The sequence below is a fragment of the Sceloporus undulatus genome, chromosome 9 (genome assembly GCF_019175285.1).
Source record: "Sceloporus undulatus isolate JIND9_A2432 ecotype Alabama chromosome 9, SceUnd_v1.1, whole genome shotgun sequence".
In the NCBI taxonomy this organism is placed as follows: domain Eukaryota; kingdom Metazoa; phylum Chordata; class Lepidosauria; order Squamata; family Phrynosomatidae; genus Sceloporus; species Sceloporus undulatus.
The window spans coordinates 36,313,048-36,326,330 of record NC_056530.1 but is presented as its reverse complement, the minus strand read 5'-3'; the positions used below and the strand labels follow the sequence as shown (position 1 = coordinate 36,326,330).

General features: G+C 43.0%; 1 protein-coding gene across 17 annotated transcripts in view; it reads right to left on the bottom strand.

Moving 5' to 3' along the window:
- The window catches only part of UBAP2L (ubiquitin associated protein 2 like), a 51,026-nt gene that overhangs the window by 16,530 nt on the left and 21,213 nt on the right, over window positions 1–13,283 (bottom strand). For all 17 annotated transcript variants that reach the window (XM_042439446.1, XM_042439452.1, XM_042439444.1 and 14 more), the window contains 6 exons: window positions 11,150–11,202; window positions 10,132–10,217; window positions 8,530–8,701; window positions 5,933–6,146; window positions 3,027–3,307; window positions 1,616–1,788 (listed from right to left, as the gene is read on the bottom strand). In XM_042439446.1, the coding sequence (XP_042295380.1) occupies window positions 1,616–1,788; window positions 3,027–3,307; window positions 5,933–6,146; window positions 8,530–8,701; window positions 10,132–10,217; window positions 11,150–11,202 (979 nt within the window). The remainder of the gene's footprint in view (window positions 1–1,615; window positions 1,789–3,026; window positions 3,308–5,932; window positions 6,147–8,529; window positions 8,702–10,131; window positions 10,218–11,149; window positions 11,203–13,283) is intronic.

Genomic DNA, 13,283 nt, shown 5'->3' with positions numbered 1-13,283 from the left:
TAGGCTACCTCAACTTTGTTTTGACACCCAAAGGTATGTTTTACAGCCTGATACCACTATTTTCCATGGAGCTCAAGGTAGCATAAAAGGCTGTTCACCCTACTTTAACCTCTCTGAAACTCTGTGAGGTTTCGCAACCTTTGCATAATTTTTTCACCAATTCCAAAAGGATGAAATGCTTCTCCTGGGATTTAGTTACTGGCAATAAAAGCCTGAGGCCTAAACTGACTGGTATTTTCAACTCCACCAACCAGTAGAATGTCCCATCCCATCCCACTGAACTTTTGTGCAACTAAATTCAGCTCATGCACTGCTAGAGGTTTTCTACCTCTGCTCCACTCAGGAAGTTGGACTAGATGGCCTTTGTAGTGTTTTCCAGCTCCATGATTCTGCTCCACAATGGCTACAGATGCAAAGCAAAAGTATCTAGTGCAAGGCAGCTAGACTCTTTGAATTCTGTTGGCAGCCATGCAACCAGACACAACTTTGCATGGCCAGCTAGGTCAGTAAATTTAGCACCAACTCTGACATTCTTCTCCACTTTACAGCTCCAACCTTGCCAGAAAGGATTCACTGGCATGCCTTAGTTCCTATCAATGAAGTCCCTGTCAAAGAGTTTAATGTTTTGCAGTAGGCCCTCCAAATGATGTCAGAATGTAGATCCTAGCAGCCTTAACCAACACAGTTGATGGTGAGGAATGCTGAGACTTGCAGGCCAACAATTAGAGGTCCCAGTGATTCCCACCGTGTTTTACCAAATACCAAGAAGCCATTCCCTGCCCAAGAATGTTGTATTGGCCTGGCTACCTTTGGGCTTCCAGATACTTTGGACATCAATTCCCAGAGGCCCTAGTTAGCATGGTCAACAGTAAAGGATTGTGTGGGTTATATTCCAACTTCCAGAGAGCTGTAAGTTCTTCACTCCTGCCTTAATCAGCCTTTATTTTTGCAGTTCATGACTAGCCTTAGAATCTAACATCTAAAAGGAGGAGGCATCTGAGGAAAGGAAAGGACGCTAAAACGGGGAGAATGCACATTTAGTTCAGTTACATAGATCTGAGTTAAAATCAATTATGAGAACTAACAGAAGGGGAGGAAAGCTTCCTAGGAAGGTGAATTACAATTTGCTCTGATAGCTTTTGGCTGAAGAGCAGGGTATTATTATTATTATTATTATTATTATTATTATTATTATTATTGGGAGAGAAAATCTGAATCAAGAGCACCACTAAACAGGCTGTTCTGGGAGTCACAAAGGTCAAAGGCATTTGAGAGAGGAAGATACTTCAGCATGGCTGAAACTGAGGAGCGCTTTTAGCTCTTTCTTTCTATTACAGATAATTCTTTCTCTTTTACTATTATTGTGCCCCCTCCTCCTAATTTATAAGGCTGGCCACTCTGGCTCTGGAGTGCTCCCAGTCTAAGTCCCTGTCAGTGTGTGATGTAAGGCTTTTGGCATCAAACAATCTATACCTAACAAACGGTAATACTAGACACTGAACACACCCAACAGTAAGGAAAGCAGAAACTGGACCTTCTTACAGAAGAAAAAGCCAGATATATTGCAAAGATTCTGTGCCTCATAGGGCATGCCAAACATGCTGTCAAGGCTTACCTTGCAGTACTTGTGTACAGGCTGCCTGGGGACTGGCTCACAGAGGTGCTTGTGGCTGGCGCCGATTCATACTCCGAGAGGACGGGCTCTGAACCAAATTGCAATGCCCCGAACTGCAAGTTGAGTCCCGAGATATCCGCAGAGCCAGGCATTTCCACTGCCAGAGCAGGAATCTGAAGAGGACACAGCAGTCTATTGAGCCCAGAGAGTGACCTGTGGACTCTGAGGGCGCTGCACTCTCTTGATAATAAAAGGCATCCCACACAAGTTCCCTACAATATTTTGCCCTCTTTACAAACCGGTCTGGTGAATACATTCACAGTAGAGCAGAATTTCACAACAGTAGTATTTTCATTTACTGCTGAATCTTCGCTTATTACATTATCTCTCATGGGGCTTCTACTTCAGGCACCTGATAGAGTAGAACTGGCCAGTTTTTAAAGTATTGCTATAATGCTCAATAATTTGCCATTTTGGTAAGGAGAGCCATAAGTTTATGTTCTACATACATTGCTCTTACTGTGTTTTTAACGTTTGTATATTTAAATAGCTGTAGGATATCTTGTGTCCTGGAGGATATAAATAAGCTCATCAGTTGATTGATTGACTGACTGATGCCTTGAATATTTTAGATCAAGCTGTGTCTAAGAACTATTAATAATAGCAACATCACCAACATTATCCCAGGCACACATCACTTGCACAGAATAGGATGATGTGTGTTATGCACAACACATACAAACACTTGTCTTACTGAAAAGGACTGCAAACCTACAGGTAAGCCACATCTGGGAAATTTAGCCTCTTTGCAAAATGCCACTCTCCTGGAAAGTAAAAGCAAACCCCTCCCAGCCACCAGTGAACATCTGAGGGTTCAAACTAGTCTAAATGCACAATGTTCCCTGTTTACAACAGAAACTCATGTGGACAGTTCAAAAGAGAGGCCTAAATGCCCTTGAACAGGGTAAACTGACCAAACCCATTAGATTCCTCTACATTTGACTCAGTATTCAAAAACTCTGATTAGGTCTACTTTAGTTAGGGCTAACCAAAAGGATGCCACCCATAGGAATCACCATTTTAAATCTCTCATTTTCCCAAACCAAAAGTGGGCTGGTCCATAGGTGAGAACTACAAAGCAGTCCTACCCTATGTGCTTTGCATTTTCAGGGCAAGAAGGCAAAGGATGGTAGAGTGAACAAGAGAAGGAAGATCAAACCAGCCACTCTCGTTTGTAGCAATTCCTTATGATAGCTCCCATCGTATGGCTATGTATACATTTGTCAGAAATCGGAAAGAACTGGATTCAAACTGTTCTGCAGTCGTGAAGTTCCCTATCTGACTTTGAGCCAGACCACATCTCAGTCTAAACGCATACCCCCCGCGCAAGAGGCAGTCCCCAGGCCTGTACCTTTGATGTCAAGGATGCTTTCTTCTTCTGTTGTTTCAACTTCTGCTGAGCCGGCTGAGGACTGGAGGACTGGTTGTCCGAGGAGCCTGGGGACATCTGGGGAACAGGGTTGGTTTTGCTGGCCAGGGGGGATGATGGAGGCGGTGGAGCGGCTGTGACGGAAGCCGTCACCACAGGCTGTTTGTCCTGCAGGAACACTTCCATCATGGTGGAGGTGGGTGGGAAGGCCTGCCGCTTGGCAAATGGACTGTGCACAGCAGACTCCGAAGGGTTTTTCAGGTCTGGGGGCCACAAAGAAAGCAAGGCTGCAGTCAAACCCAGACACCAAACTCCTCGTTCTTGCTACTGCCATGAGGTCTAAGCACAAAGGACACTATAACTGCTCTCCAATCCCAAATACATACAAGTACTCTCTGGGTATCTCAGAGAGCAGGTTCTTTATGCCAGGCAATCTGGTGAAGGAAGCTCAAATAAATATGTGATCTATTTAGGAAAGAAATGGCATTTCCTAGTTGGGCCATCTGAAAGACCCAGTTTGCTACAGGTAGATCCTGGGAAGCAACAAGTGAAAGGACAAGCAAACCACAGAGATCAATCTGAATCCTACTTAGCAACCTTCAGACCAATTTGGAAACACATGTGGACACACCATTTTGATCTACTAAAAACGTAACTTGCTTATAGATCTTATAAAAATTAATTCTGAATATGATGCAGATAGCACAGACAATTAAGAAGAGAGAGTCTCATAGACAGGACTTATGGAATTCTCTGGCCATGCACCATAGTTAAAGCAACACTATTACAGCACTGGAAGGATTCATCAATACTTTCAACCGAGCAACAGACTGTGAAATGCTATTCTCTATCTCTCTTTAAACTAATGCAAACCAACATGAAGAGGAATACCTAGATACTGCTCACTCCCACCCCTTCTTTCTGCAGTCCTTTTTGGGGTTTGCCTCTGAATGTTATCAAGTTTATATCAGGAAGAGAAACTAGAATTTGCATTTCTTAAGACTTGATACTTTTTATACTGCCTGAAATTGGAACAAGGGAGTGAACATGTTCCTGGGTATTACTTCTTTAACAGAAAATTTGTTACCAGAGGTAGAAATAACATGAAAATGGTAAAAGATAGCTTCCTATACCACACACAATAAAGAGCAATTCCACATGTTCCAGAAAAAATATATCAAAAACTAACAATATGCCTAAGTGAAAGGGGGGAAAAAACTTGTCAGGTTAGTTTTGCATGAGTAAACAGAAACATCTTGAACTTTTCTGAGATCCCTTAAAATCTTTTTCCAATACAGGGATGATCTCCCCTGCTTTCACCAGCCTCCATTTCTCATGATTCCCATTTTGGTGGCCAAACTTATAGATATATTCCTCTTTAACATACTAGAGATAGCTCATGAGGCAGGCTTATCTGCTCTCTGCATATCTTCCTGTTTTGCTGCACACATGCTCAGTAAGGGATTCTGGAGACAGCTGATGTTTGCCTTCTCTGTTGTAAGCAGGCACACAGCTACCGCAGGATCAGCTAGAGCAGAATCCCACTCTTTCCCAGCTCAGGCTTTGTTTATTGAATTGTTTACTACAGGCATGCTGCTGTACACTGACACCAGAAGTTGGTGTCTTCAGCCTTCCTTCCCATCCCCCCAATGCTGATGCAGCTAAAAAGCTTCCTGGTAGACAAAGGATGAAAGGAAAGGGGACTGGGCGAATGTAAGGAGACTTTGTAAAAAGGAGCTTCTTTGTCAGAGGCTTTGTTAACAAATATATCCCTGTACTGAGCATGTATTTTGGGTGAGATTAAAGAAGTGCGAATGTAAAAACACTCAGTAAGCTTTCACTAGCATATGGAATTGCTGGCACTTCTTTAAAATATCAGAACTTCCTTGAGGAAGAGAGGGAGGGATTGAAGAAGGTTTCAGCTATTTTAGATGCAGTGGAGTTTGGCACCAGAAAACTGGCTTGTTTGGGCACTGTAGACCGCCGGTCCACTACACAGCTGTGCGACCGAATGGGTCTACAATCCCAAGTGTTGCTGTGGCATACGCTGTCCCCCCTTTATGGCTATAATGGAGCCAGAAAGGGTCTACTGGTATGCAGGCTTCTCCTTTAAGGCAGACTGATTTAAATGAAAAAGATTTGAAAGCAGCCATAACAAAAAACAGGATTGACTCCAATCCTTATTTAAGCTTTCTATGGATACATCTTCATAAACTTTAAGAATCCAGCAGACATCTTAACATTTAATCTTCCTAATTTAAAACTAGAGTAATATTTTTACACCTCACAAGAAGAGATTTTTTGCTCATTTTTAAGGCATGTTAAGAGAATGTACCGCTTAACTGATAATGTAATGGAAATGCCCTTGCTGTGGGGGCACATTCAAAATGTTTGTATCTGATAGATCATTAAAGGAGCTCTTCATTCAAGACAAGTGTGTTCACTTGCCACATCTTGTGTTAACCATGGCTTGCTGTTCAAGAAATAAACAGATGACCAAACAAATCATGGGTTGTCTTCCCATTTGTGTTGTTCTCTCTCACCCCATTCATCACCTCCTGTTTCAGAGAAAACACAGCTGGGCAAAGAAGCCAGGGAAAGCCACAGTTGCAGATTTGGACGTTGTGAGAAGCCATGGTTTAAACACTGGGACAAGCCAGCATTCAAACCCAACAACAAGCCGCAGATGCTAAGCATGAGTTGCAGCAGTCTAGGAGAGAAAGGTTTGCATATCGCAAACCAGATTTCCGCAAATCACATCATGATTTGTAGCGAGACATAAATGCAATTATGGGCCATGTTTACATCCTGCTTGCATTTTAAGTCTGCCTAAAGAAACCTGAATCATATGAGAACACTTTCGGTTTTCCTTCCATAGTGTGCCTTACCATACTGCACAAGAGATGAGGACTGGCTGGTGGTGCTGATATCCCAGGAGGCGGCCGTGCTGCTGTTCCCAGACGGTTGGGGGTGCTGAGCTGCCAGCTGAGCCAAAGCCTGAGCAGTCTTGAACTGTTCCAGGAACTGTGAGCCCGTGGTCGTGGTGGCGCTGCTGGTTTTGGCCTCGCCAACGTCACTGAACCCCTTTCCCAGCATGCTGACCTGAAGTTGAAGAAAGGTGGGAAAGGTAAAGAAAGGCAGTGTGGCATGGTAGCTTTGGACCGAGGTTCAAATCTCCACTCAAGTTCTCTTTCTGAAATCCCACTTTATAATGAAGTAGGGAAACTCAAGCCCTCCTGGGATCCCAATCTGTTTGTCTAGTGTTCCCTATAGGGTCACATACTGTCCCTTGTGACACAACTTTGATTTCCAAGTTTGGACGGACTTTCCCCCATATTCCAAAAGCTTGAAAAATGGCAAATAAAAAAAATAACAAATAAAACTTTTATTTATAGCCCACTTTTTGTTGAAACAATTAAAGCAACGTACAACATTAAAATGATACAGCAATAGATACAATCTCTCCCCTTAAAAAAGATTAAACAGTTCTAACGATTAAAATTATGAACAATAACATCTAAAAACAATAACGACAATAAGGTAGTAAAGGCTTTATAGTATGAGATGGAGGTATCTTTGTTTCTGCTCTTTTGCCTTTCATAGGTAAATGCAGCCCAACAAAACCACTCTGAAATTTAATTTGGTTCTTGAGCTAAAGGTAGTACTTCCACCCGTGCTTTACAATGTGGGAGTAAGGTGAATGCCTGATGAAAAAAAATGAAGGCAATGAGGGTGGAGGACATCTTCAGAACTAAGAATTTATTCATTTTAGCATGAGTTTTCATGGACTGAAAGATACTCTCAGATGCACTGAGAAAATCCAGTGTTTTTTGATCCAGAAGCTGAGGTTTGCTATGTTTGTTTACTCTTATGCCATGAGGGTGCTGATAGTAGCACATTTGATCTCAAGGTATGTATTATTTACAAAGTTGAAGCAATTATGAGTGAGTACAAAGTGACAGAACTGGGTGGCTAGATGCACTATAGCTTTATCAGGAATGGTATTCTTGAGGGCTGAGAGTCCATCATGGTGTATGATGTTGACACAGTGTGCCCTGACATCAACTGTGGCTAGGATAGACCTAATGTACTCAGGAAATCAGTAGTATTTCTCCAATAGTTAAGACAACTTATGGCATATAGTCTTGAGTCCACACATCCAGACAGCCCAACACGGAAACGAATGCTAAGACGAGGAGTCATCCAGGGTCACCATAGAGAGTAGATAGAAGAAGCCCGGTTAAGACTTTTAAGAGGTGCCCATGTAAATTCGGTTCTACACATCTGTGGAGACTTCTTCCCTCACTCTGTATAGCTCCCACTGATATTCTCCAGTGCAATCTGTGGATAGGGGCCTGTAAAAATGTGACGTTCAGCAACTGTCTGTCAGCCTGTTGTATGAAGTCCAACTTGTTCATAATGACAATAGTTCTTCCTTTGTTTGTCTCTCTGATGCCAATGACTGAACTGTTTTTGAAGCTGTGGGTGGCATCACGTTCTGTACAGCTGAGACTGTGTGTTAAATCATTCCCCTGGTTGAGGCACACACAGTATAGCTGTGTGTACTATATCTCCTTCTCTCCAAGAGAATGTACATGTATTTATTCAGAGACAATTAAGAGCATAGAGACGTTGGAAACAGAATAACTATGCACTGATGTGGCAATTAATCTCAATGAGGTAACCACATTTATACCTGAGACTAACACTCCACTCCATCAGATGTGAGGAAGCTCATGCTAAAATAAATCAGTCTTGAGGATGCTATTGGACTTTCTTGCCCGTTATGTCCCCTTACCTTGAGAGTATCAGGGCTATCTTTTTGAAAACTGTCATGATTATGGTAAGTAGTCCTTGCTTTCCCTGTGAATTGTAAGCACTGTATTTTAAGTGTCAGGAAACTGAAACTGTTATATGGCCTGCCATGCTTGTTTGTCCTTTATGCTGTACCTGCTTTGCTTTATATTACTAGGTGATGGGATGTGTAATACTTTTGGTAGTGTCATGTATAAACAATGTTTATCTATGCTGGAGTTGGTTAATGAGTAGATGTGTAGGCACTGGGAACTGTTGAGGTCAATTTCATAGGAACTACAGCGCTATATAAATATACATACATACATACATACATACATACATAAATGATGATGATGTGATGATGATGATGATGCCTGGTATGAAAAGAAACAATGGGTTGTCCTGGGAACAGGGATGTTCTGGTTTAGTAATGAGTGAGGTTTGAGTGCACAAAAAGATTTGAAATGCATTGTGCTTTTAATATACTGTGTAACTGAAAGTACTTTTATCCTGACAACAATCCATACCATGAATTGCTTCGGTTTCTAAATGAAGTTTTCCATTTTACATGGAGGTTAGAAATTCTGAGCTACAGTCATCCAGTACAGGACATCTGAAAAGCTTAGCTGGTCTGACCTGGCAAGGGCCCCAGAGAAAGAGACCCTGCAAAGGGCAGCCCTCCCCTTACCATGCCATGGTGGGAGAAGGTGTTCCCCGAACTTGGCTGGGATATCGCGCTCTGCTTGGAATTACTGAACACCAGCGGCTGGCTGAGGGTGGGTGCCTGCGAGGAATCCAGGTTGGGCGACTCATTCTCCAGAGAAGAAGGGGTCTTTCCTAACAGCACCGCAAGGTCAATTCTAGGAAGGAAAACAAAGCTGAGGTTAGCAAGGGCTCGCAAGCCTCCTGTTTCTGCAACTGGCTATCCTGCCTTGCTCTGACAGTTTCATGTATCCAGAATGAGTCTTATTCTGGGTATTATTAGAACTAAGTAAAACAAAACAACATATTAGGATAAACTAACAAGAGGGGAAGGAAGGGTCCATCAATTCCACAGAAGTAGCATACGCAGTCTGGTTCATGCTCTGCAGGCATTCTTGGCTTTCTCCATGTATGGGGCGCTTTTGGACCTCCAGAAACCCCAGGCAACAGGGCCAATGAATGAGATTGTGGCGGTGTAGTCTATGGTATCTGGAGGAAGTTCCCCAACTCTGGTTTATCCATATAAAGGCAAGGAATGCTGGCATCCCCAGCACATACACCAATGGATAGCCTGGATAGGGTACTGTGGAAGGTGTAGTCCAAAAAAGTGACTTTTTACAACTTCTGTCTTACATCAAATTGGTGCGAGCTAAAAGACACTTATTTTGGTAAATCTCCCTACTCTAGGTGAGCTACTTGGACCACTCCCCAAAGTAATTTCACCAATGTCCAAAGATATTTTAAACATGGCCAGTTTTTCATCTGACCAGGGGCTGGTTAGATATTCTCATTGATATTTTTAAACTACTGCCCTCTATGTTTTTACGTTGTTTCTTTCATGGTTTATCACTTTTATATTCAACTTAAATACTTTTGGCACACAGGCTGCAAAAGGAAATACAGTCCCCCCTCTCCTTACGCGGGGGATCCGTTCCAGACCCCTCCGCATAAGGCGAATTCCGCCTATGCTCAAGCCCCACTGGAAACAATGGGGCTCGTGCATGGCAGCGTGGCAGTGCGGCGGCGCGCAGGGCGCAACGGGTGCGCGCGTCTATTCAATTGAATGGGACGCGCCGCCCCTTCTGTCCTGCGCGAGCCCCACGGCTTGAGTGCGTAAGCTCAAGTCCGCGTATGACGCGGCCGCACTGTATACACTGAGATAAAAATAAATTTACAGCGCTTTATAAATAAAGGTTAATAATAATAATAATAATAATAATAATAAATAAAACAGTTCTGCTTTAACTCAGGGGTGGATTAACTCAAGGATGTGCTGCCTCCCCCTTATTGATGGGTTGAAAATCCCTGCAGCCTTTTCCGAGTGGAATCCTGGTCTTCAGAGTTGCAGTCCAACGCTCAGACCATTACACCTTGTTTGCTAGCCTTGGCTATTATTAGGGACTAAAGATTTATGCAAAAGTAATACATGCAAATACTCATTTGGTTAATCTATTTCTGAACACAAACCCCTGGGCAAGGATATCATACACCACTCTGGGAAGGGCAATGGTAATACCTTTATTCCCCCCACTCTGGCCCGAAAAGCACAAATGAAATGGCTCTGCTTTTGTAGGTACAAATACATTACCTCTGTCCAGCCGTGATGGTCACATTTTCTGCAGGCAGAGGCACAGTGGAGACATTGGATGCAGTGAAGATCTTGGTCTCTGAAAGCTAGAGCGGAGGAAAGGGAAAGACCTGATTAGAGGATGTCCATGTCAAGTAAACATAATAAAAAGAGGGATCAGAGCTTGGGGAACTTAATTTTTGGACTATTTATTTACTTTATATCCCTTCTTTCTCAGCACAAGATCCAAAACTGCTTACAACAAATTAAAATGATGTACAGATTTTTAAAAAACTGTTAATACAAAATGTTTTTTTAAAAAATATTTTATTAAAAACACAAATTTAAACAGTTTAAAACACATTTAAAACGCACAGCGAACTCCCTTAAAAGATCTTTCTGCCACATGAATTAGGAGACAAAGCCCCCCTAAATAAAGGTGGTGAGGAAAGAGCAAAGAAGGGGCCAGCCAAGCATTCTGTGGAAGAGAAGTCCATAACCAAGCAGCAATACTAAGAAGGCTCTCTAAAACGACATGGCTGGGGGATTTGGGGAGTTGTAATTAAAAAAAATTGAATACCAATGTCATTATAGTTCTGACTTCTATGTGTGGTTGTAAAAGCTGGACAGTGAAGAAAGCTGAGAGGAAGAAATCAACTCATCTGAAATGTGGTGCTGGAGGAGAGTTATGCAGATAACATGGACTTCCCAAAAGACCAATAAATGGATCCAAGAGTAAATCAAGCCTGAACTCTCCCTAGACGCCAAGATGACTAAACTGAGACTGCCATACTTTGGACATATAATGAAACGACTGGAAAAGACAATGCTGTTTAGCAAGACAGAAGGCAGTAAGACAACAGGACTCCATCAAGGAAGCCACAACCCTGAATTTGCAAGACCACAGCAGAGCTGTTGATAACAGTAACATTTATGGGATCACACTAAACTGAAGTCTATTTGACAGCCCAAAAAATTACTTTCTTGAAGCTCCAATGATGAATACTAATCAAGCAACCAGGAAGAGAAAGGTACCTACATCTTCATTCCAGTCCTCAGTCCCCCACTCCTCCGTTGCTGTCCTCCACGCACCTGCCAAAAGAAGCAAAAAAAGAAAGCGTCTGGCATGAGTGATTCCTGGGCACCTCAGAGAAAAGTTGAAGGAGGCAGGTTTTACAGGAGCATTGCAAGCAGCTAAGCAGGTTGGTGCCCCTTGCCCAGACAAACACAAGCGGGAGCAAGGGGAAGAGAGGAAGAGAAAGAAATAGTGGTACACCACACACAAGCCGCCCCACCACCGAAGCGAAAGAGGTAGCTAGACCACTTGGATCACCTCAGGTAAGGCCATCACTTTCTTTGCCCTGGCCCAAAACTCATTTCACTGGGAAAAACTATCACAAGTCCTTCCGTTATCCTACAGGCCTAAAGCTTCTGTCTACATGCTGGCCCCGCTATGTTGCTCCCTGTCTCTGCCACGCTTGCTCTTCTCTTTCTCATTTGAAGCAAGACCCAGACTTCCATCAGAGGGATTGTGGGCACAAATATTCATGCAAAGGGAATAGACTAAATGCATCCCCAGCTCAAGAGCCAACTTTTTGGGGGGCAGTCACAGATGAAGTTGTAGCTTCCCTTCCTGCAAGTTATACATACAACTTTCTCTTCCTCTTACTGCTCCATTTTGCTTTTGGGAATGCCAGTTCTTTAAAATAAACAAATAAAAACCAAACTACCTTAACTTTCATTTCCTTCACGTAGGATAAAAGTGCTTTAATTGAAATTCAACAGGGAAAAATGAAATGCACAGATATAGGATGGGGGACACCTAGGTGAATGAAACTACATGTGAAAGGGATCTAAGAGTCCAAGTAGACCAGAAGTTGAACATGAGTCAAGAGTGCAATGTGGCAGCTAAAAAGGCCAATGTGATTTTAGGCTGCATCAATAAAATTATAGTGTCTAGATCAAGGGAAGTAATAGTGCACTCTATTGTGCTTTGGTCAGGCCCCAGCTGGAATATTGTGCCCAGTTCTGGGCACAATAATTCAAAAAAGATGTTGAGATAATGGAGTGTGTCCAAAAGAGGGCAACTAAAATGGTGGAGGGTCTGGAAACCATGACCTAAGAGGAACGCCTTAGGGAGCTGGGGATGTTTAGTCTAGAGAAGAGAAGGTTTAAAAGGTGATATGATAGGCCTGTTTAAATGCTTGAATGGATGTCCTATTGAAGAAGGAGCAAGCTTGTTTTCGGCTGCTCCAGAGGACAGGACCCAGAACAATGGATGCAAGCTACAGGAACAGAGATTCCAACATTAGGAGGAACCTCCTGACAGTAAGAGCTGTTCGACAGCGGAATACACTCCCTTGGAGGGTAGTGGAGTCTCCTTCCTTCAAGGTCTTTAAACAGAAGCTAGGTGGCCATCTGTCACGTATGCTTTGATGGAGATTCCCTGCATGGAAAAAGGGTTGGACTGGATGGCCCTTGTGGTCTCTTCCAACTCTATGATTCTATGATTCTTTTATTAAAAGAGTTTTAATTTGACTGGACAGACCTCCAGGGGCCTAGCTGCTCATTCCAGCCACTTCCCTGCCACTACAGAGAGTATCTGAAGCTAACTTCAAGAACCAGAAGAAGACAGGAGGCAAGCAGGGGAGTGGAGACATATCACATCACCCTGGACCTTCAAACATCCTCTTCTGGTTTCTGCAATGTGTTTGATAATTTTAAAAGCCCAAATAGGGGTCAATTGACAGAAAGGGTAAGACAATGGAAGCATACAAACAACCAAGCAGGTCACCTCAATACCTTACTAAGGCTCTTTTCCCTCAAACTAACATCCCCAGACATCCAAGAAGAACCACTTGCTAGAGGGAAGTGGACCAAAATTGCTCCAACTGCTCAGTATTAACCAGACATTTCCCCCTACATTTGCACAAACAGTAGACCTAGGATGCTGCTTTTGCCATGCAGTTTCAAAGAGGGCAGCAGCTCCTGCCAGCTTTGAAGAAAATGCCCAGAAGTGTTCCCAGGTGGGAAGGCCAGGGGACAGATGTAACATTTGAGAGAGAACTAGAGACAACCAGAGGTTAAAAATGGGTGCCAAAATTAGCACATAAGAGATTCTGGGTGTTCCAACACCCTTCTGTAACTTCTTAACTATGAGCGATGGATGGCTT